The sequence below is a fragment of the Colletotrichum orchidophilum genome (assembly GCF_001831195.1).
Source record: "Colletotrichum orchidophilum strain IMI 309357 chromosome Unknown Scaffold_10.1, whole genome shotgun sequence".
Lineage (NCBI taxonomy): Eukaryota > Fungi > Ascomycota > Sordariomycetes > Glomerellales > Glomerellaceae > Colletotrichum > Colletotrichum orchidophilum.
In genome coordinates, this window is record NW_019172966.1 from 76,015 (window position 1) to 100,357 (window position 24,343).

General features: G+C 53.7%; 4 protein-coding genes across 4 annotated transcripts; 3 read left to right on the plus strand and 1 right to left on the minus strand.

The window, feature by feature from the left end:
• Nucleotides 1–367: 367 nt before the first annotated feature.
• On the plus strand, nt 368–3,089 carry CORC01_01844 (homoaconitase; the record flags this gene model as incomplete). The annotated part of the gene is made up of 7 exons (XM_022613497.1): nt 368–379; nt 457–751; nt 816–1,204; nt 1,255–1,965; nt 2,027–2,046; nt 2,103–2,536; nt 2,599–3,089. 7 exons carry the CDS (start codon nt 368–370, stop codon nt 3,087–3,089), a joined length of 2,352 nt encoding a protein of 783 aa, XP_022479881.1.
• A 1,377-nt stretch (nt 3,090–4,466) lies between these two features.
• On the minus strand, nt 4,467–5,978 carry CORC01_01845 (uncharacterized protein; the record flags this gene model as incomplete). Its single annotated transcript, XM_022613498.1, has 2 exons — nt 4,467–5,846; nt 5,907–5,978. 2 exons carry the CDS (start codon nt 5,976–5,978, stop codon nt 4,467–4,469), a joined length of 1,452 nt encoding a protein of 483 aa, XP_022479882.1.
• A 722-nt stretch (nt 5,979–6,700) lies between these two features.
• On the plus strand, nt 6,701–8,362 carry CORC01_01846 (protein transporter SEC61 subunit alpha; the record flags this gene model as incomplete). The annotated part of the gene is made up of 3 exons (XM_022613499.1): nt 6,701–6,710; nt 6,887–8,231; nt 8,287–8,362. 3 exons carry the CDS (start codon nt 6,701–6,703, stop codon nt 8,360–8,362), a joined length of 1,431 nt encoding a protein of 476 aa, XP_022479883.1.
• Nucleotides 8,363–17,076: 8,714 nt separating this feature from the next.
• Nucleotides 17,077–22,631, plus strand: CORC01_01847 (ABC transporter; the record flags this gene model as incomplete). Its single annotated transcript, XM_022613500.1, has 2 exons — nt 17,077–17,147; nt 17,324–22,631. The coding sequence occupies 2 exons, from the start codon at nt 17,077–17,079 to the stop codon at nt 22,629–22,631; spliced, it is 5,379 nt and encodes a 1,792-aa protein (XP_022479884.1).
• Between the last annotated feature and the right edge of the window lie 1,712 nt (nt 22,632–24,343).

A 24,343-nucleotide genomic window follows, 5' to 3' on the forward strand; every position in this document is an offset into this window, starting at 1 on the left:
TGGCAGGCGTGGATCAGGCGTGGATGCGGCGTCGTATTCGGCCCAGGTCCACGTCGCATTGCTCGCTTTTCGGATGATCTGGTGTCATTGAGGCAGGTAGATATTCCTATCTTATCGATTAGATCGAAATCAGTCGAGGCCGGTAAGAACATTGTAATGCCGAGCTCCTGCCGCAGCTATCCAATCAGACAGCACCCAAAGGCGATTTCAGCAAACGGCAGCGGGAGCCCCACCCCGGCATCGGTCATTTCCCCAGACTCCAAATTTTTGGATCCGGCTACCGAACAGTCACGACTGGACGACATCGCGAGTTGCCGCAGACCAATTGTTGAACTTTTGGCCATTGGCCGCCCCAATTGAAGTCGCAATGCTGCCCATTGTACGTGTGGTCTCTGCTACTACTACCCCCGGTATATAGAAGCACTGCTAATCTCATTGTTTGTATGAGTGCAACAGAGAAGAACAGTGGCGCTCCACGCCGCCAGGAGCTGCCGCCGCAGTCTCCTGCAACAGTGCCAACTTCCCTCGCGATCGATCCGCCCCAGTTTCTACACGACGACGACCCGTCCCCGCCAGTATGCCTTCCACTCGCAACTCGAAAACGCTGCGAACGCGACCGACTTCCTCTACACATCCGCTCCCAAGGTTGAAAACCCCCAGACCTTGACGGAGAAGATTGTCCAGCGGCACTCGCTCGGTCTCGCGCCCGGCAAAAAAGTCCGCGCAGGCGACTACGTCACCCTCTCTCCTGGTGAATACCACTGCCTCTCCCATACATGCACAATACTAGAAGCGCGAATGCTTACAACGGGAAGGGAAGTGCATGTCTCATGACAACACGGCGCCCATCAGCAACAAGTTTGCCTCCATCGGAGCCACCAAGATTCACGACCCCTCACAACTCGTCTGGACCCTCGATCACGATGTCCAAAACAAGAGTGAGGCCAACCTGAAGAAATACAAAAAGATTGAGGAGCTCGGCAAGACGCATGGTGTGGTTTTCTACCCGGCGGGGCGTGGAATCGGTCACCAAATTATGGTGGAGGAAGGTTATGCATGGCCAGGCACCTTGGCCGTCGCATCGGACAGTCACTCGAATCACTATGGTGGAATTGGATGCCTTGGTACCGCGGTCGTACGAACAGATGCCGCCGCCATTTGGGCCACTGGCCGCACATGGTACCAAGTGCCCCCGATTGCCAAGGTCAGTCGACTGCGAGCCGTCGCTCAGGGGTCATCACTAACGTTGCTCAGATCACTTTGACCGGAGTGAAGCCCCCGGGTGTCACTGGAAAGGACATCATCGTTGCGCTTTGCGGTCTATTCAACAAAGACGACGTTCTGAACCACGCCCTCGAGTTTACCGGCTCCGAGGAGACCATGCGGAGCATCCCAGTCGACGAGCGGATAACGGTGGCGAATATGAGCACGGAATGGGGCGCTTTGTCGGCGCTGTTCCCGATCGACGAGACACTGGAAAGATGGCTCCGTGCGAAGGCCACCACAGCAGCCATGCTGAACACAGACGCCGCTGTCAAGGGCCGCTGGACTCACGAGCGGGTCGACGAGCTGCTGGAGAACCCCCTCACAGCCGACGCTGGCGCGACATACGCCAAGTCCCTCTACCTGAACCTCGAAACCCTGTCCCCCTTTGTCGCCGGCCCCAACTCCGTCAAGGTCGCGACACCCCTGAAGGATCTAGAGGCTCAGAACATCAAGATCGACAAGGCCTACCTCGTCTCGTGTACCAACTCGCGAGCATCAGACATTGCCGCTGCGGCACGCGTTTTCCGTGAGGCCGCCAAGGACGGAGAAATCCCCAAGATTGCACCGGGTGTCTCCTTCTATCTTGCCGCGGCGTCGACTGTCGAGCAGCAGGCTGCCGAGGATGCTGGCGACTGGCAGACACTTGTCGACGCAGGCTGCTCCGTATTACCTTCAGGCTGTGGCCCGTGCATCGGTCTCGTAAGTTCAATATTCCTATTGTGAATGATGATAATATTCTAATTTTTTTTTTCCAATATAGGGAACCGGCCTTCTTGAACCGTACGTAGTACTTTTGCTGTACTTCCGTCGGAAAGATTGGCTAACGTGCATTTCAGGGGCGAAAATGGAATTTCGGCAAGCAACCGCAACTTCAAGGGCCGCATGGGCTCCACCGAAGCCAAAGCCTACCTGGCCAGCCCTGAGGTCGTCGCCGCGAGTGCTTTGAAGGGCAAAATCGCTGGTCCTGGCTGGTACCAACAGCCCAAGGGTGTGGACAAGGTCATCATCGGCGAGGGCGTCGGTGACATCACCGCCGACATTGCAATGAGCATCGACGACGCCCTCGACCAGCTCATTGCGCAAGCCGACAGCATGATCGCCGAGTCTGAAAAGGGAATCAACAGTGCTCCTACTGCTGAGGAACCAGCTGCCGCCGCGGAGAGCGAGGAAGACAGCTTGACTGAAGTCCTTCCCGGGTTCCCCGAAAAGGTGGAAGGCGAGATCATCTTCTGCGACCAAGATAACATGAACACGGATGGAATCTACCCTGGTACGTGAAGCAGTGAAAGCCCGTCCCGCCGTACTATGTTTTTTTCTGACAAACAAAAACAGGCAAGTACACCTACCAAGACAACGTCTCCGTCGAGAAGATGGCCGAGGTGTGCATGGAGAACTACGACACCTCCTTCCGAGACATCGCCAAGGCGGGCGACATCCTCGTCTCGGGCTTCAACTTTGGCACGGGCAGCTCGCGTGAGCAGGCGGCGACGGCGATCCTGGCCAAGAAGATCCCCCTGGTCGTGTCGGGCAGCTTCGGCAACATCTTTAGCAGGAACAGCATCAACAACGCGCTCATGGGCGTCGAGGTGCCCAAGCTCGTGCAGCGTCTCCGCGAGACGTTTAAGAACGAGGGGGAGGACAAGGTGCTCACGCGCCGTACGGGTTGGAGGCTCTGCTGGGACCTGAGGAGGTCCAAGGTGATTGTCACCGAGGGTAACGGGGAGAGTTGGAGCGTCAAAGTCGGCGAGCTCCCGCCCAATGTGCAGGAGGTTATCGCCAAGGGCGGCTTGGAGGCTTGGGTCAAGGCCGAGATTGAGAAGTAAAGGGGACGGGGAGGAAGGTCGAGATCATTCTACCTTTACAAAACTGTTTTTAGTACTGCTACTGGGATATAAAGGTGCGGCTTGTTTTGTAGATTTGGTTTCTAAAAAAAAGTACGCCATGCAATCGAAAAGTCCAAATTATTCTTGTAGGGCGCAATGATTTGATGACCAGTTTTATCTTTCGCGTCTGAAAGTTAATAACTGGCATCACTTTAAGGGCATCATCTGTATATCCAGCCTCTGATTGCCTTTGGAGCGATTAAAAATGCAGTGAATCGCCCAGTCTGGCATTTTGGCGGGGTAGATTGGACGTTCAAGAGCTCTTGGGCGGGGTTAAAAATGCAGTGCTGACGCCGCGCTAGCAAAAGCAGAATGCCTGCGTCGACATGCCCCTAATCAATGCAACCACTCGGCCAGCGTTGAAATTGTAGTGCAAGAGCAGCCTTGCAGCGGTTTTGTATAAATCGCCCTTTCGAGAGGGCTGGCCGTACAATGACAATTTCAGAGGAAGGGAAAAGAGAAGAAGAGGGCCTGTGAAAATGCCATTTTCCATCCTGTTCAACGGGATTCGGCTCCCAAGAAAATTATTCCAAAAAAAAAACTCCAACATGAACAAGGCATCACCGCCTCCCTCCCTCTCTCGCAGATCCGGTCCGCTGATCTGATGTTTGGGCACGTCAAGTTTCCATTGTGCCTCACGTTTCTGGAGCAAGCAAGAAGCAATCAAAACGAGTGGAGATGACCGTTTGGCTTCTATACGCCCTAGCTGCTCGCTCCCGTCGTTTAGCTCGCTTTTTCGAGGGGAAAGCGAAAGCGAGGAATACGACAATGCCGAGGGAAAGCGGGAAGACACCCAACGAGCGACGTACCTTATGCGAAAGAGAAGTGCGAAAGCTTGTCCAGCTTAGTACATACCTTAGGTTTTATGCTTATCCATCCGAAGCTCTAAATAATAAGTAAAAAAAAAAAGGACGACAAAAAGGACGACAAAAGAACCAGAAGAACATTAGGGGACGAAGCGAATACGATTCAATCACATCCCATGCCGCGTATGCTCCAAACGCCTTCATTGAATGATCGAATAAAGCAGCAAATACGCGGGTCATACCTTGGTTGAGGTCGGTCAGAGAACAAGCTTTGCTCTTGTTGCCTTGCTACGGAGAAAGGGCAGTGGTGATGGTGGTGGTGAACAACTGAGGGAGGGTGGGAAAGAGGGGTTGCATTCGGAGCTAGGACGAGCCGACCCTCACGAGACCCATGATTTCGGGAGGAGCAGAAGATGACATGTCCGACGAACGGGCAAGGGACGTGGAGAGATGAGCAGAGTTCTCAAGATTGTGTCTTTCTCTCTTCTTGATTTGCCAGAATTTTACTGTCTCACGACGCCGCATCAAATATGCCCAGCCCATCGACCTCGGGACTCGATCCTCGATCCGCTGAAGAGCCAGCCCTCTCTCGATCAACCTCGGCAGGTACAACAGCCAAGGGCCTCTCAGCAGGAACTAGCGCCCTCCTCTTCGTCTTCTTCATCAGTACATTGTGCCGCCGGCTCTTGATGTGCTTCGTCCAATCCTGCTCCGTGACGCACGTCGTCTTACACACCTCACACGTCCGCCGACACAGCGTGCGCTCCGTCTGCGCCGTCGCTTCCCTGAGCACCTCCCGCGCCGTCTCCGACAGGTCCGCGGGCGCGGGTATGGCGTCGCCCTCGAGAAAACGCCTCGCGATATCGACGGCCGGTTCAGCGACGTTGGTCGACCATTGAGACACGTTGGTGCTGTCCATGATGAAGAGGCGGTCCAGTGCGCCGCGCTGCTCTTGGAGGAGGGGCACAATCTTGGTGCGGATCCAGCGGGTTTGGTACCTTGCGTACTGCCGCGTCGACGTCTTCATCTCTTCGAGCCCCACGGCTTTGAGAGCCTCCAATGTATCCGAATCGGTGAGAGGATCGCTGGCGTTCAGGGCCTTGAGGTAAGGCGAGAACTCTTTGAAGCCTATTGACTGCCAGATGCCGCGGGTGTAGTCCACCTCCTGGCCAGCGGCCTCCTTGGCCTGGACGTACTCGTACATGGACTGTGTCTCGTCGTTGAGGCCAACGGCGAGCATCTTGTCCACGCGTTTATCGAGGCGCTCCTTGAGCACTTCGGGTTCGGAGTATACCCAGAAGAGTAGTGTCTGCCACGGACTTGCATTGCTACCGCCCTCGGGCTCGTTCTCGGCAGCCTTGCGCTGGCGCTGCTCGGCGTAGATCTCTGACGCCGGGCGGCCGTGTTGCAGGTATATGTGCAGCGAGCGCGAGATCTTGCGCCGGTCATTGGGATGCCACCGGTCCGCCATGACAGGATCAACCTCCCGCAGCTTGGCGAGTATGACCTCGGTCGGCTCGTTCAGAATCGGGAACGAGGATGCTTCTTCGTCCTTGACGTCTGCGGCGCCTTCTTTGGATGTCTCATCGTCTGCGCCGACAAGGGTGTCTTCGAAGAGGAGCGCATTCGTATAGTAGTGCGTGCCGCCGACGACGATGGGCAAGTTGCCCCGGCTGCGTATCTCACGGATGACCTTGTTGGCCTCGCGCTTGAAGTCCTCGACAATCCAAGTGGGTTGGTCGAGACCGATGTGGTCGAGGAGGTGGTGGGGGACACCGCGGCGCTCTTCGGTGGTAATCTTATTCGTGATGATGGGCAGGCCTTTGTACATCTGCATGGCGTCTGCGTTGATGATTTCGCCATTGTAGCGAGTTGCGAGTTCGACTGCGAGCTGCGGGACGTACCTCGTCAGTCAGGCCGCATAGAGATGCGACAGCTACCCCCGACTCACCTCTGATTTTCCAGTTCCGGTCGAGCCCAAGATAACCACCAAGGGCTCCACGGGCGCAATTCGGGCTGTCATGTTGCCAACAACATTGTGTATGAACCTTCGGCCTATCACAGACCGAAAGATCATACCCAGAGAACCACCGAGAAAGGACACGGGGAAGATTTACAGCATCGCGACTGCAGATGCTGCTTCGTGTCTAGTGTTGGTGACTCTGCTGTGACTCTGCGATGACTCTGTCAGTATTTGGAGTCGCGAAAGGTCCGAAATGGGAGGTAGGTAAGGTAGGTAGGCAGGCCGCAGGTGGCATCAGAACGCATCGGAACGCGCCAGAAGAAAAAAAGCTTAGCGGGCAGGCACTGGATTGGGCCGCCGCTGGGATCGCTGAAGACCCCTGGCTGAAAGCTCGAGCCGAAAATGTGGAGGAGACAGCAGCTTAAAGCTCCCCCCTGAGTCCCCCAATCCCCCCCAAAAGCCAGCAAATGGCACGTTGCCATTGGACGCATCACGTGCTATGACAAAGCTCCACCAAATTTTTGGACACATCGACAATTTGGCGTTTTTGAAGCCAGATCGCAAGCGACCCTCTTTTTTGGGCTTCCCTCCACCCTCTGCTCCCTCTCTCCTTAATAACCTTCTCTCTCCATCTCCCCATCACCATCTCCTCACCCCCTTCGCCACAACCTCTGGAGCCATTGTCGCTCTCTATCTCTCTCTTCTTCTGCCCTCTCCCCTTCTTCATCTGGATGAATTAAATCCTTTTGTTTGTTGTTTTCTGCCCAGTGTAACAGCCCATCATGAGTTCCCGTAAGTTCAACCACCCAATTCCACCCGGCCAGCCTCCGTGAATCGCGTGCTTGGGCGCATAGCTCCAAAAAGGCCACGCGCGCGATATTCGTCGCCAACGATGCCGCAATGCCCTCCGGGCAACCACTTCAAAGTAGGACAACCCAATGGCTAACGAACGCGCTTTCGCATCGCAGTACGGTTCCTCGACCTGGTCAAGCCGTTCGTGCCGTTCCTCCCTGAGGTTCAGCAGCCGGAGACCAAGGTTCCCTTCAACCAGAAGTTGATGTGGACGGCCCTGACCCTCCTCATCTTCCTGGTCATGAGCCAAATGCCCCTTTACGGCATCGTCTCCTCCGACAACTCGGATCCCCTATACTGGCTGCGTATGGTTATGGCGAGTAATCGCGGAACCTTGATGGAGCTGGGTATCACCCCCATCATCTCCTCCGGCATGGTCTTCCAGCTCCTCGCTGGTACCCACATGATCGACGTCAACCTCGACCTCAAGAGCGACCGCGAGCTGTACCAGACCGCCCAGAAGCTCTTTGCCTTCATTCTTTCCGCCGGTACCGCCACTGTCTACGTCTTCACCGGCCTCTACGGCCGACCCTCTGACCTCGGCGCCGGTATCGTCTTCCTCCTCGTTCTCCAGCTCTTCGTTGCCGGCATGATCGTCATTCTCCTCGACGAGCTCCTCCAGAAGGGATACGGCCTCGGCTCTGGTATCTCCCTGTTCATCGCCACCAACATCTGCGAGTCCATCATGTGGAAGGCCTTCTCCCCCACCACCATCAACACCGGTCGCGGCCCCGAATTCGAGGGTGCCGTCATCGCCCTTTTCCACCTGCTCCTCACCTGGCCCAACAAGCAGCGTGCTCTCCAGGAGGCCTTCTACCGCCAGAACCTCCCCAACATCATGAACCTCCTGGCCACCATTCTCGTCTTCGCTGCCGTCATCTATCTCCAGGGCTTCCGCGTCGAGATCCCCGTCAAGTCCTCCCGCCAGCGTGGTGCCCGTGGCTCTTACCCCGTTCGCCTTTTCTACACCTCCAACATGCCCATCATGCTGCAGTCCGCTCTGTCTTCCAACATCTTCCTCATTAGCCAGATGCTGTACTCCCGCTTCTCTGACAACCTCCTCGTCCGCCTTTTCGGTGTCTGGGAGGCCAAGGACGGCTCTGCCCAGCTCTCTGCCATCTCCGGTCTGGCTTACTACATGTCTCCTCCCTTGAACTTCAAGGACGCCCTCCTCGACCCCATCCACACCGCTGTCTACATCGTCTACATGTTGGGTGCCTGCGCCATCTTCTCCAAGACCTGGATCGAGGTTTCTGGCTCCAGCCCCCGCGATGTCGCCAAGCAGCTCAAGGACCAGGGTCTCGTCATGGCCGGTCACCGTGACCAGAGCATGTACAAGGAGCTCAAGCGCATCATTCCCACCGCCGCTGCCTTTGGCGGTGCTTGCATCGGTGCTCTCTCCGTTGCCAGCGACCTCATGGGCGCCCTCGGCTCCGGCACTGGTACTCTCCTGGCTGTCACGTAAGTTTTGCACCCTGTCTTGAACAAATTTGAAAATTTTCTAACACGCGCTTAGCATCATCTACGGCTACTTCGAAATTGCTGCCAAGGAGGGTGACCTGTCCGGCATGAAGGGCATGATTATGGGTTAATGTTGCCAGCCAACAAGAACGACATATCCCCTTTCAGATATGTCGGAGCTTCTTCCTTTGTTTATGCGAGGCTTCCAGCGGCCATTATACGAATGGTGGCTTCCTGTGTAATATCACGGCATACATTATTAAAAAAGTCATGACCAGGTCTTCAGTTATTGGAGAACAAAAGCAATGGGTTTCTACGGTGACGGGTTCCAGGGAGCATTGGGAAACGGGCGCGCCACTCTCATGGAGGATCTCGACGAAGAACGGCAGGACAATGTGATAACGGCATATCGCGACAGGACACGTCGTGAACCGGTGTCATTCCGCGCCCGTCTACCGAGACTCCTAGTTGTAGAGTATTGTATCTAAGACCATGTATGCGAACAAATCCATTCCACGCACCCCAACGATGTCCTCCTCTATCCCCAGAAAACCGTGACACTGTCATCGTGGTGTATGGTGTGTTTTCGTTAATATGTGAACAACACTGATGGTCCCAACCTTAGATCGCCGCACAGGAGGCAGTCTACATAATCTGCAGGTGAAGAGCGTCGACGCGACCCCAGCAAACCGTTACCGAAGCGAGTTTATGAGGACTACTGGCTACGGTCTTTCCAGCTCAGCCTGCCTATACGATACAGACGGGGGATCAGCGCCCGCTTACTGACTGAACCATCGAAATCGATGCCGGCAACGATGATATATCAATGCCTGTTTTGTTTAGTCCAGATGGATGTCCATGTTCGCCAGAGATACGAATACTCCCACCCCTGAATTCCAGGGCATCATCCACCAAGCGCCGATCAAAACGACTCTGTTCCATCTTCTTTCTGTAGCTCCGCGAATATATAGAGAGCGACCACGGACAGGCAGTAAATAACGACCGCTTCTTTTTCGAGAGCCTAATAAAGGACCGAGTTAAAAAGCAAGTCTTGGTAGCCCTCCCTAGGCCTCGACGAAAGGCAAATGACGCCTTTTTTCGTTAAACCAGTCCCTCAAGTCCAAGGTAGTTTCGCATCATCTCTCCCCATCCTCTTACATTTCAATAGCGCGAATGCGCAGAAGACGTTAGACCGCGCAGGGGAAGACTTTCTATGACTCTGTGTACGTGTTTTTCAAGTTCGTTGTATGTGCAAGGCCTATCCGTGATCCCAAGGCCAACGTTTCGGCTTCCACCATGCCCATGGATCCGAGTTGGAAAGTCTTGAGACACCCAGAAAATCTTTTGGCGATCTTGGATACACATACGCGCAAGTCCCCTACCAGACAGAAACATGAATGGCCAAATCCCCAACATGTTGAATCCTGCAGTTCTTCTTAGAGCAGCAAGACTGCGCAAAATGGCAACTGTATCACTAGCCTCATCTCATCAGGCTCCCCCCCTACCACAACATCATCATCAGATCGCCGTCTATCAACAGGAACGAGAACGTGTAGGATAATTTACTCTACAGCAACTGGAGGTATGACGAGTGCGTCTTTTTACAACCTGTCATACCATTAACAACCATTAGTAAAATCTCAGAAAGGATCTTGACTTCAATCCATATACGCTTGGGATTCCTGCTCGAAGTTTGCTTTCTGCAACAAAATCTGATCCAAGATCAATCTTGTATGATATTCTCGCAGTAGAGGTGCATCCGTACCTTCGGGTCCGAAGGGTTTACTCCACAGTTGACTCCTTACCCCCCCTCCCCCTTTTAGTCCCCGTTGTCACTACATCTACACAAAGTATGAGAGACAGCGTCAAAAACCAATAAATGCATACCTTGGACGGTATCCCACTCAAGGTCATTCAGGGGTATTTAGGGGTTATGGTATTAGTCGTGACTTGGGTCGCCCTTGACCTGTTCAGAAGGCATGGTACAGCCGAAAGGTGGCCCTCAATACTAAAGACACCACATAGGTTTAAGGAAGATCTTCAGACCTCACCGCCGACACCCTTATATGGGCTATCTTGAGCTGTGATACATGCCAAGGGAGCTAGAGTACATACTTACACAGCACCTCCTCTCTCTTCAAGTACATCCAATGTCTGGGCAGGCAAGAGCACATGAAGAGCAACTGGGATACTATACTTCAGTTGGACAATAAAGTTCGTCAAACATTTCAATATTACAACAGAGTACGCCAGGCGGGTCACGACATCATGACTTTGCTTGCTTCCACGTTCTGTTCTGAACCGGACGGAATTGTGAGAGACGAAGAATGACCAGGTTGGACTCCTAGAAGCCCAGTAGTTGAAAAACGTAACGACCTTTGGTAGTCACCACTGAATTGATTTTGACGGTTTAGCTTTCCTGATACTGGAGTGACCGCCTTGAGAAGCAAAGCTAAACTCCCTATGACTTTGGTAGCTGGAAACAGGCGAACGGTGGTTGGGTGGTTGCCTATCGGAGAGCTTTCAGTGTGGTTACACTTAGTCTTCAGAAACCTTGGCATGGCTTCAAAATACCGCCCGTAACCTACCTCAACGAAGAAGGGGACTAAATAGGCAACAGCAGAAGTCGTGCTTTCTCCGAGGATCTGAATCTTCTCCCCTGGCCCCCCTAATATGGTGCTGTGCCATGCTGACTAGCCTCGCTACCTTGTAACGAACGATCCACAGGGAGCAGGGAGTCTACAATGAGAGGGTCGATATCACACCCCTGACAAACGGGCGAACCATTTTTGAATTGGGGGGGGGGGGAAAGGGTTACCCTGCAGAGTACGGATACATGGAAAAATTCACGTCAGCACATTCACATCAACAGCTATTGGCGACGGCTCATGTAAGGCATGTAACAACGGCAGACAAGGTGGAAACACTCCAGATTTACAACATTGACAAAAGTTCTTCCGTCTCGCATGACGACAAACATGTTGGGGTCCGGACTGTGGTCACGTCCCGCCTCGCACCTGCATGCTTGTCCCTCCGCCCCGAAGTTATACAGTACGGCGGAGGTCAACATAGCTTTTGCTGTCTGCGGCTAATCAGAATTGCCACTGCCCAATGATCGTTGCCAACTCATGGGTTAGGGTACTTGCGCTATGTCTCGGCGTGGGGGGTTTCGGGGCCAAATTGCTTCTTGCCGGGCCTTGAAAAAGGTAGCGCCCTCGCTTGGTATGAGTTCCTCGGGGGCGTTAACCGGTGACGATTTGGGACTACATTAGCTTTGCGCCTTGCGCGATATCCGTTATGTTGGCCTCCACTGGGTTCGGAACTTGACAGGGTGGCGGCGGCGCAGATGTTACTGCAATAGTGAGTATTTAGTCAGATCTACATTGGGTTGGACAATTATAATCCAATGAATTCGCCGCAAGATCTCTCACAGCCTTTCTGGTTCAAAGATGCTGCCCCCAGAGCGTCGTGTCAAAAAGAAGGTTCTGAAAGGCTCCTAGATGGAGCCAAAGGAAACAACTCGCAGAATATCTTCTAGAACCCACATTTTGAACTGCCAGGTAGCATCTTTCGGACGAAGTAATCAGCCCTAGGTAGATTGGCAAATTACAAGGCGGCAGATGCCACAGATTGAAGGCTCGAGGCAGGCAGGCAGGCGATGTAGCCACCTCCAAATGAAACCGCAGAAATGCGGCAGTCGTGGACTTGCAAGGGCCTCGCCGAGTACCGACGTGCGGTCACCAGTCTTGGGGACCGTTAACGTGCCGGCCAAGGGAACCGTGACTCGCAAGAAATGAGATTGTTTTGTCTCAGATTCCAATGCTTCGCCAGAGTTCTTGTTTTGCTACTCCTCTAGAACAGCTTAATGTGCAAGGGATTCATTTGTCTTGCCGTCTCCTGAGATACACATGCCTGGCTCCATTCTGTAGCAAACGGTAAGTGCCAGGCCTCGTTCTTTGACTCAGACAATGATCGAGATCATTGGCCAGACCCGACAGAACGGGTGTTGAAAAGTTTGAGCTGGAAAGCACACGTGTTGCCTCGCACAGCGCCTCTAGGCACCAGGAGACGATGAGGACAAACACTATTGGAGGAACGGTCTCCTGACAGAAATATTATCTGATTGATAATGTGATATCATGGCCAGGATCCGGTCGAGTAAGAAGAGCCCAATCGCCCAGGCGGGCACGGACAAAAGCTGCCAAGCTGCTGGATGTACAAATATAACCAGGTGACCGGTTCTCACTTCTCATTCAGTCAGCGAGCTCGTCGCCTGTGAAACTGAGAAGAACGCTGCGAGAGCGAGTCACCCCAATGGACCAAAGCCGACAATGAGTGTGACATTGGGTGAAAGATCAGGCTGGTTAGCAGAAAGTAGGTCGCTGGTGGCCCATATCCAGGATGATATGATGCGCTTTAGAGTTCCCCGGGCAGTAGTTCGTCTTCCTGACCGCATCTGCGCTGTAACGTCGAAGGAGGTGAGAAATGACAGGGCTTCATCCGCATCAACGACGGCGGGCCCTGCGCTTGGAGGGAGGGAACAGTTCCCCGGGCCAGGCCAGGCCAGGTCGGAGTCGAGGGCGGTGGGTGGTGGGTGCAATGTCACTGCTCGGAGCCGCCGCGCAACGCCGAAGCCCTGTCATTGCAGGCTTGGGTGCTGCAAGCCGTTGGACACGCGAGGTCCGCCTCTTATCAAACAATGGCTGGGCCAATCATGAGCAACTGGGACGCTCACGGTTGATTTGTAGCGCCCCCAACCCCGCAACCACACCATGCCATTGCGTGCTTCGGCCGTCTGCATGTATGCACAGGACAAGACTAGGAAAAGGGTTTGCGGGCAATTGGGCTTTGGAGGGGAGGGCTGCAGCCATTGGGTGGTAGCGTCTTGTCCAAATTGATGGTGGGTGATGCCAGGGCCTTGTCAAGCCATATTCGTTCGCCGCCAGTGGTACCGCATGGCGGTGAAGGTGAGTCAGGCCGTTGAGATGTAATTGCATTGTGGCGGCTGACTGCCGCTCTTTTGGAGATGGGCTACAGGACTCCGGCCACGATAGAGACGGATCTGGGATGGGGTTGTAGCAAAGGATCGGGTTCCATAGCATCGTCTTGCCCTAACGGGAAGGTCAATCATTTGGCAGTGTTGGTGCCTGGAGGTGCGCGTTCATGGGGTTCGATTCTCAAAGGGTCGAGTCCAATTATGTTGAGTCCAAGCGATGTGTTGCGTGATTCGCCCAGGCTACCTGGGTAATACTGAGAGACAAACATTTGAGGGGTTTTGAGGTGCAGGATAGAGAGCAGCCGCGTGATGGACGGATACGCAGATCAATTGACGTGATTGGAGTCGGCTGGAAGGTCATGAGGGTTCCGTTTTTGCCATGAGGGATGCGAGCCCGTCGTTTCCTTCGAGCCTGGCCTGAATACCGGCAACTGTGCGGGCGATGCTGAACACACTTCACGGATTGCTGCAGCTCGATTTGATTCTATCCGCGCAGTCAAAGATGATGAGGCTGTGCAAAGAAGCCAGAGTGAGGAAACAATTCTTCTCATGCGAATGTACTATCCATCAGCCTGCAGGACGGCGCAGTGCTCTCGGCCGGGCGAGCAAGAAAATAAGACGCTTCTAATGTCTGACGTCTGACCATCTTGCATCCGGAAGCCTTCTGTTAATGCAGTAAACAATGAATTCGAACGGATAGCCCAGATGCTGTCGCGAACCCGCGCATGCGATCATTGCTAATGTCGCATCGCCAAATGCAAGGTGCCGCGGCTCACCAAACAGCTGACGGGCGACTTGCGGTGCATCCTCGGGACATTGAGTGGCGGGCCAAGAGCAGTGAGTGCAATGCATATGTAGTAATGGTTGCAGATTCGCGAAATTGGCTTCTGGTGTTGGCGTTGGCGGCGGCAGCGGCAGCGGCAGCGGAGCACGGCGCATGTTCCTGGGCCTGAGAGACGTTGGTTGCAAACCTTGAGCCTCGTGGCGGCCATCCGGTTTTACAGTCGAGCACAGTCTGTCCTCGTTGTGGGATATTCAAGGTGGGATGTTCCTGGCCAAAGGCATTATGGAGGACTGCCGATCTGGCTTGCAAGCAACCGATTTCTCAAGTTTTAGTGGTTGGACATTGGCGGACAGACGTATGAGCATGACATACTCTCGCAAAGTACGGATGAGAGGCGTGAGCGCAAAATGCCAAAGTCGAAGTTGGCGGGATTCCCAGTCTGCCATTCGCAGTAGATCAAGGTGAGGTGAAAACTAAGATACCCCATCGCTGCCCATTACAAGGTAGAGACTCGGGAACTCTGGCTTGGCTTGAGACATGACGCTGATCTCATCGGTTGTTGCAGGCTGAAGCTGTCCGATTATCACAGGCAAGCCGCAAAACCCGTCTCTTCGTCTTCTGCTTTTTTGAAGGTAGCCGGGCGTGCGAAACTATCAGGGAGTGTCGCTGCTGCTGATACGGCGTTGCCTATGCCGCCGTTTCCTGCAACGACAAAGGCGGCGTATGGAGTGTAGGCGGACGGTCGCAGACAAGCATTTGCCTGCGAGTGCGCCAGGCTGCCGGGAGCAACGTCCAAGGCTCAGGGATGCATTGTTGGTGACTGCAGGATGGACGGGTGATGGATGGATGGGGAGGAAGAAAGAGACGGCGTGGGAGTGGGAGCGAGGCCGGGAACGAGGAGGGGAAAGAAGACTCACGATAGCTTCCTTCCCACAGCATTGTCCATGTGCAACGGTCCTGTGGCTTCAAGACTATTTTTCGCCCTTGCCTATTTTGTTAAAGCTTCAAGTTCCTGGAAAGAGGTACGTATCCATACCGAACCGTAGACGGCTTCAGGTTGCCGACGAAATTTCTTGTTTCCCTTCCTTGGAACGTAATTGGGGTTGAATTCCTGAGACTGCGAGCTCAAGCTCCGATACGCACCTTACCTAGTCATGGTAGGGCTTGAGCTTGTCATTGGTGCAACTTGGAAGGTGCGTTCGATTGGTGGGAGAAGGGGGCAAGAGATAAAAGGAAGTAAAAAAAAAAAACCAGGGGGGAAAACCAGCTTACATCATTGCTATGAGCATCGAACATGGTCAGCGATTCCAGAAGCTCATTTCACACAAATATGAAGCTTGTCCACAAGCGCGCACGTTATCGGTATGGTGGACTTTCCCCACTGGCATATCCTTACCAAGTACTCATACAAAGTACCTGAGTGGATAGATAACATTGACGGAGTCTGGCTGCACATGTGGTGGGCGGTGGGGGGGCTCTCCAGAGTTCAAACAGTCGAGCAATGCAAGGCAAGCAGCAATGGAAGACATGGGACTGGAGCTACACACTACAATGTACGTAGTGTTCTGGATAATGGATAATGGATATGCATCCCGGACAAAAGAGCAGAGCAGCACATGCTTACTAGGAATTGAAGCTTCCCACTGGTCGAAACTGCTATCATCGTGCATATGGGCGCGGAGGCATGACCCTGCACAGCACACACCACACCCTGGCTCACGAGTCACCCTGCACTGCACCTCGGGGTACGGAGTACAGAGTACACAGTACCTACCTACCTACCTGCCCTACCATGCATTCTGTTGTATGGATCCCCTCCATATTCGTACTCTGCATTGCGTCTGTTGCCTGTCTCGTTGGCTTCATTCCTCCGAATGAGCCATCTGCAGCCTGCAGCATCATGAGCCGGGCAAACTACTCTGTGATGGACATGGCAAGGCACGGGCTCGGATATTCCAACAACAGAACAAATGACAACAACCACGAACGAGTCACGCCGATGAGGCACGACGACGAGGCGGGACGATATGGGAGAGGACGGGCCCTGCGTCGTTTAGAACCTTCGTCTCTGCCAGGCTGCCAGACCAGACTGACAGACCAGACTCACAGACTCTCACTCACATACTCCCGAGTCCCGAGTGATACAGACACTGATCAAAGTCCACATACCTGGTGTCCCCCCCCCCTCTTCCCTCGCTTTCTCGGATCCAGACACAAGGTACCTTTGCTGGGTCCCGCTCCAGCTGCTAACCCGTTGTCGCTCGCCGCGGGCTGTCTCGTTGCTGCTCCGGCCTCTTTTTCCTTGCGCTTTGCGGATACCCTCCTGGCTATACGGATCTAAACTCCGACCAATGTGAGTGTTACTGTGGATATCCCAAACTGTTCCGTCCACCAGAGGAACCTCTACATCCAGGACAGGGCATCTTTGTCGTCTTTCCCGGTGATGGCGATTCAAGGACCAACTAACTGGCTGACAGATTGAGCCCAGGGCCGGAGCCAGTGCCAGAGCCAGAGCTACAGCCGCCAGTCCAGGAACTTTACCTTGGCTTTTGTTTCCCTCAACTTCCCCACCCCCAAAACCCTCGATTCTGCAACAATATTGTGCCATCCTCCCTACACCTCTTTTCTTTCCTTCTCTTCCTTTTTCTTTTGGTTTTCCCTCCCCGCCCGTCACCCATCCGCGTCACAGCTTTGGCTTCTACGGATCCCGTGTGCGATCGCGGGACCCTACACCCTACCGCCTCCCTCCTTCTCTCTCTCCATCCATCCAGAGAAAAAAAAACAACCACAACAAACGACAGTGAGATCGATAAACGCGCCCTTGTCGACGTCCACCTGGCTGCTGTTTCTTTCTCGCCTCGCCCAGGTCCGAGGTCGGCTCCCGCTCCCAAGCTCTCTTTCGACTGCTGCGAACCGAACCGAAACGCCGTTGCCAAATCCCACTTCGTATTACCCCAAACAACTCCAACTCCAACTCCAATCGATCGCCGTCAGAGCTCAGCCATTGATCACTTTCTCTTGGGCGCTTCTCCCCACCACCCGGGAGTGGGGTACTAACAGCAAACATGGGCAGCTTTGCTCAATGCAGCTGGCCGATCTGGGACATTGACGATCTCACACCGTGCTTCCAACAAGAGTGAGTCCCTTGGCCCCTCGCCCCCTTCCTCACCAAGCCGCACCAAGCCGCACCACAGCGAAATAAATCGCGATGCTCTCAATCCTCCAATGCTGTCATCAACTCTGACTTGATGGTGCAGCCAGACCGCTTGCCCACCATGCTTGTCTCATTGACTAACCCTTGATTTCTCACAGCTACCTCAAAATCCTGTTTCCTCTGATTGTCATAGGCTTCTCCTTCCTTCACCTCAGCCTCCAGGCTATTCGAAGCGCCGCGAAGAACCGAAAGCATGGCTACGACCAAGTCCCGGAAGAGCACCACCACGGCCACACCGATATTCCTCCTGAAGAGGCCGACGATGAAGACGACGACGAGGCACTGACCATGAACGGCGGCGGTCGCCTCGCTCTGGTCAAGACTACCACCAAGGGATCCATTGTCCAAGCCGACAGCCCGCCAGCCCAGAACTTGACCATTGTCGTCGAGGAGCTTGGAATCGCCGGTCTGATTGCGATACACATTGTTGCATTGGTCACTGGGACAGTTCCCGGTCAACATGGATTCTTGGTCACCATCGTCGGTTTGGTCACTTGGGTTTACGTCGCCATCCTCGCCACTCTACGACTCTTCCTCGGAAACACGAAATGGCGCGTCCCTCGCATCTGGAACCACACAGCCACAATCTACCTTTTCCAGTGGCTATTCACCGTGGGCATCTTCCGCTCCGTCCTTATCCACCCCAGCAGCCGCCTTGCGCAAACGCTTGTCATTGTCGAATTCGTCTTGACCTCGCTTCTCTTCGGTCTGGCAATCACGACCCGCAAGGGCAATAAAACGGTGCTCTTGGAATGGGAAGGCGACATTGAGCCCTCGCGCGAACCCCTCGCGTCTCTTTTTTCTCTGGTCACGTTTTCCTGGGTCGATCCCATCATCTACCGCGGCTACAAGGAAACCCTCGAGATGAAGAGCGTTTGGAATTTGGTCCCCAAGGAGAAGGCAGCCGCCGTCCTGGCCGACTACCGCGCAATGAAGAGAACCTCGACATTGGCCTGGCACTTGCTCAAGTACTTCAAGGGTGAGCTGCTGCTGCAGTTCGCTCTGGCTGCTTTTGCGGGTATCTTCACCTTTGCCCCAACATTGCTGCTCAAGGCCATCCTGGAATACGTAGAGAGGCCCGAGGGCGCTCCCATCAACGTCTTGTGGTTGTACGTGATTCTCTTGCCGGTCCTCGACATTATCAGGTCTTTTGCCGACAACTACGCCTTGTGGATTGGTCGCAAGATCTGCATTCGCATCCGCGCCATCATGATCGGCGAAATTTACGCCAAGGCCCTCCGACGCAAGGCCTCGGCTGGCAAGGACAAGGAACTCGGCAAGAAGACACCCGCTGCTGGAAAGCAGAGCTTGTTTGGAAAGATCAAGGCCAAGCTGGGTTTCAAGAAGGATAAGGCTGATGCTGAGGCTGCTGCTAACGGCACTGCCAAAGACCCGGCAAAGGACGACGAGCAGGCCAACTTGGGCACTATTATCAACCTCATGTCGGTCGACAGTTTCAAGATTGCCGAGGTCACGGCTTACCTGCACTTCATTTGCGCGTCCGCTCCTTCGCAGCTTATCGTGGCCATCGTTCTACTGTGGGATGTCATGGGGCTCAGCGCCATCCCTGGCTTGGTTGTCATGGCTCTGCTCCTACCCATCAACTACAGCTTCGCTCGAGGCTTCGCCAACACGTCCAAGAAGATTCTGGGCGCCACCGACAAGCGTATCAACGTGACCAACGAGGTTTTGCAGAACATTCGCATCATCAAGTACTTTGCGTGGGAGGCCAAATTTGGTCGCATTGTGGACGAGAAGCGTGCCGCCGAGTTGAAGGCTCTCAGATCCCGTTACATCATCTGGTCTTTCGCCGTCGCCGTGTGGAACTCGGTACCCGTTCTCATCACTTTCTTCTCCTTCTTGATGTACACCCTCATCGAGCATAAGCCGCTCTACCCTTCGGTGGCCTTCACTGCCATTTCTCTCTTCATGCTCCTCCGCGTTCCTCTTGACCAGATGGGAGACATGTTTGCCCATGTTCAGGAAACCAAGGTGTCATTGGATCGTGTCGAAGAGTTCCTCACCGAGGAGGAGACTGAGAAGTACGAACAGCTCGGTGAGGACAACGTTGATGAGAATGGAAAGAAAGTCATCGGCCTACGCAAGGCCAACTTCATCTGGGGCGGTAAAGACGTCGTTGCAGATGACGGATCCATGGCTTTCCGTCTCATGGACATGGACGTCGATTTCCTCATTGGCAAGCTCAGCATCATTTCTGGACCTACCGGCTCTGGCAAGACTTCCATGCTCATGGCTTTGCTTGGTGAGATGACTCTGGTCGAGGGCAAAGTCTACTGCCCAGGTGGCCGTAGCCGTGAGGATGTTCGACCTGATCCTGAGACGGGTCTGGCTGATACGGTCGCTTATGTCGCTCAGGCTGCATGGCTTGTAAATGCCAACATCAAGGAGAACATCCTGTTTGCTGCGCCATACGATGAGAAGAGATACAGGGATGTGATCATTGCCTGCGCCCTGGAGCGTGACCTTGAAATCCTGGACAACGGCGATGAGACCCTGGTTGGTGAGAAGGGCATCACGATGTCAGGTGGTCAGAAGCAACGCATCTCGCTCGCCCGTGCAATCTACTCCAATTCGCAACACATCTTCTTGGACGACTGCCTCAGCGCCGTTGATTCTCATACAGCACAATGGATCTTCAACAATGCCATCAAGGGACCTTTGATGGCGGGCCGAACTTGCATCCTGGTCACCCACAACCTCCAACTTTGTGCCCCCTCATCGCACTACGTTGTCTGTCTTGAGAATGGTAGAATTACTGCGCAGGGACCATCTGCTGAGCTGATTGCTGCCGGTAAGCTGGGCGAAGATGTTCAGAAGGCTGCTATCAACTCTGCTTCAGTGTCCCGGATTCCGTCCCGTGTCCCCTCTAGCGTTGGCGAAGATGGCTCAGAGACCGTGGTCAACCCTGGCGACGAAGGCGCCAGCGATGCTCGATCAAAGAAGAACGACAAGAAGAAGGAGCAAAAGGATGCCATGGAGGAAAACAAGGCTGTCGGCTCTGTCAAGTGGCCCGTCATTCAACTATACCTCTCCTCCATGGGTGCTTGGTGGTTCTGGGCCGTTGCTCTCACAGTCTTTGGTCTACAGCAAATGTCTGGTGTCGCTACCAACTTTTGGGTGCGAGAGTGGGCTAACCAATACGTTGACGAGGAGGTCGCGCACATTGATTTCTCGACCGCATCCCACAGCTACAGCCAGCAGTCTTTGAGTCCGACCTATTTCGCCTCCATCGCTAACTACGGCAACCGTATCAGCTCCAACTTTAGTGCTTCCACCGTTGCGGACGTGAACGTGACTTACTACCTCACCGTACTCGCCATCATTGGTCTTGCTGGTTCCGTTGCTGCTTTCATCAGAGACATTTGGGTTTTCTATGGTTCTCTGACGGCATCCAAGAAGATTCACAACGACTTAATTACTAGGGTCTCTCGGGCAAAATTCAAGTTCTTCGACGTCACTCCTCTCGGCCAGCTGATGAACCGCTTCAGCAAGGACCTCGAGGCCGTGGATCAGGAGGTTGCGCCGATCGCTATTGGCGTTTTCGGTTGTGCTCTTGGAATCCTCGTTACCGTCGTCTTGATCACCATCATCACCCCCGGCTTCCTCATTGCGGGTGTTTTCATTACTGCCGCATACTACTTCGTTGGCTCGTTCTATTTGCGGGCCTCCAGAGATCTCAAGCGTCTCGAGTCCGTTCAGAGAAGCCCTCTGTTCCAGCAGTTTGGAGAGACACTCTCTGGTATGACGACCATCAGAGCTTACGGTGACGAGCGTCGCTTCATCCGAGAAAACTTGTCCAAGATTAACGTCCAGTCTCGCCCTTTCATTTATCTGTGGGCTGCCAACCGTTGGCTCGCGTTCAGAACAGATGTGCTTGGTGATACGGTCTCGTTCTTCGCTGGTGTCTTCATCATCATCAGCCTGGGCACGGGCGCCGTCGATGCTGGTTCTGCTGGTATCTCCCTCAGTTACGCCATTGGCTTCACAGAGAATGTCTTGTGGCTTATCCGCCTCTACGCCATCAACGAGCAAAACATGAACTCCGTGGAACGCATCAAGGAATACCTGGACGTTGAGCAGGAGGCCGAGCCGATTGACGAGAAGAACCGTCCTCCCAAGAACTGGCCAAGCCAAGGGTCCGTTGAGTTCATCAACTACTCTACCCGCTACCGCGCAGATTTGGACCCTGTCTTGCGGGGTCTCAGCTTCAAGATCAACCCCAGGGAGAAAGTTGGCATCGTTGGCCGGACAGGCGCTGGCAAGAGTTCGCTGGCCCTGGCTATTTTCCGTGCTCTCGAAGCCGATGAAGGCAAGATCCTTATTGACGATATTGATGTTGGCCTGATTGGACTGCGCGATTTGCGTGAGGCCATCACCATCGTTCCCCAGGATCCCACGCTTTTCATGGGCACGATTCGCACCAACTTGGACCCCTTCGACGCGTACACGGATGAACAGATCTTTGAGGCGCTCCGTAAGGTGCAGCTTATCAGCCCCAACGAGTCGACTTCTAGACCGGCGACCAGACCGACTACGCCATCAGCCGGATCGATTCTGCCTGCCACCCCTAACCTGGGTCTCATTCAGGGTGATTCGAACGACAGCCCCGGCTCCTCGATTGCGCCTACAAACAAGAACATCTTCCTCAACCTCTCGTCGACTGTGTCAGAGTCTGGTTCCAACCTGTCGCAGGGTCAGCGCCAGCTGCTCTGTCTCGCCCGCGCCCTTTTGAAGCGACCCAATGTGCTGGTGATGGACGAGGCGACAGCCTCCATCGACTACGCCACCGATACCAAAATCCAGGAGACAATCCGCGAGCTGACGAGCACCATCATCACCATCGCCCATCGCCTGCAGACTATTGTGGATTACGACAAGGTTCTCGTCTTGGACAAGGGTGCCGTTGTCGAGTATGGCCACCCGTACGAGTTGATTCGCAAAGAGAATGGCAGCTTCCGTGGCATGTGCGACATGAGTGGAGAATTACCGTCGTTGCTCAAGGCTGCCAAGAAGAAGTGGGATTCCGGGAGACTCGTTGACGTAGACGACGAGGAACAAGACACTCAATCCACACTCGTCGAGGGCGAGGCTCAAAAGGCCACCGAAGAGGCGAAGAAGAAGAGTGACGAGGAAGATAGTAAGAAGAAGGCTGAGGCCGAAGCTGAAGCAAGAAAGAGGGCAGAAGAGGATGCGAAGAAGGCGAGGGAGGCCAAAGAGGAGGCCGAGAAGGCCGAGGAAGAGTCAAAAAAGAAGAAGGCTGAAGAAGAGGCCAAGAAGAAGGCCGCAGATGAAGAGTCGAAAAAGCAGGCCGAGGAGGAAGCGAAGAGACAGGCAGATGACAAAGCCAAGGCCGACGACGAGGCCAAGAAGGCTGGCGGAGGATAAATGGGGAGAGAGGAAGAAGACTCTGGCTACTGCACAAAAGCTACTTATTCGTGTACTATTGCTTTAAGCAATCAGCGTGGGTAGGCTCGTATCTTCCAGCTTGCGCCAGCGTTGCCTGCTGTGTTTTAATAAGGGGAGGCTAGTGTCAGATTCCGTAGATACTGGAAATTTTCTTTTATATACCTAATGGTCTAATCGTCATGTTGTGTTCTGATGCCGTCAATGGGCCATCAAGTTAGGTGCCTGCTTACTTGAATATAAACGGCCCTAGTGTAGTTGCTTGAGCTCAGCAAGTCGTACGTACCTCTGGAGAAGAGAATTTTTTGCAAGCTCCAAGTCGTTAGTCAGTTCGGAGACACCCAGAATGTCTTGTTACGGGTCATGGCCGATGCTTTCTCTCTCTTGCTCAACTGAGCCAAAAGAGATTGCTTTTTTGTTTTAATTAGACACGGCTATCCAGGGATTTCCAACTTCTTTCACTGAAGAAAAGGGGGCTAGAGAGTAAAGAAAGAAGAAAAAGAAAAAAGAAAAAAGAAAAAGGATAATCGCCCACGCAGTGCTTTACTGATAGGAACTTTGCAGGGATGCCTCGTGGCGGAATCGAACCGCCGATCTTCTCATGTCACTAGGTACTAGTGAGACGCTATACCACTTAGCCAACAAGGCCTTGCTTGATGATAAAGGCCTTGTCGTACAAAATCATGAATCGTTCTGTGCACTGCGGGTTGTGGGAACCTGGCGAGATGGGAGTGGGTAAGATGGTGGATGCTGGTGTTGGGGAGTTGGGTTGGTGACGAGAAGGTCGGCTGTGATGACTGAGGGTGTTGGGGGGTGGGGGGGTGGCAGGTTCCAGGACAGAGAGATTGGGAATTAGATTCCTAATGTAGTATGAGGTTTGACGTGTTTGTGAGCTGAATTCCATCGAGTATGCGGCGTTAGTTGTCTGTTGGTGTTGTGTATTATCCAGGTCTAGGGTATAATTGCCCGCACGACGTAAGTTGTATCTGCCTCTATAGATTGAGTTGTTGAGACGCAAGACCGTGTTAAGTGTGAAGACGACACGCTGGGAGATCTTCCCAAATGGATAGGATTATCCAAGCATGATATAACGCCACGCCATGTTACTATATTGTAAACATCTACATCAAGGACTGGTCTCATAGTCTTCGAAGAGTTTCATCGTCCTTTATTTGCCTTTTGGAGCTTGGACTTGTGTGTAACCCCAAACTTCTTCCTACACGGAGTTGCCCCAATTGCATTACATCAATCCCTTTCTTTAGCGTTCGACAGGGGTTTCCCCTTATTCTTCTCAACTCATACTTCAAAGGATACACACTTCCGGTAGAGAGGAGCAGAATGAGAAAATTGAATCGTACTCAGGTTAAGTGCTGCAAGATCCAGTTGGCCTTCGTTTGGACTTTGTTCGATTCCCGTCGGTGTCGTTCAGTCTCACTGTCCAGGTCTATCTATACCGTCGGCTTGAGAGCTAAGCAGTGCCGCCCTTGCTCGTATATAAAGAACCCATACTCAGACGATATCATGGCTCCTGAGTCGGCGCCGCAGGGTCTGCCCAACAGCCAAGGTTCATTGGTCTCTGCCCGTAATTTCAAGGTGTGTCCGGCTGCCGAACAATGGTTGAAGGGTTTGAGATCATTGGACCATAGGAAGTAGCAAGTTCTGGCGTGATGGGAAACCTGGCCGAGGCCCGATTT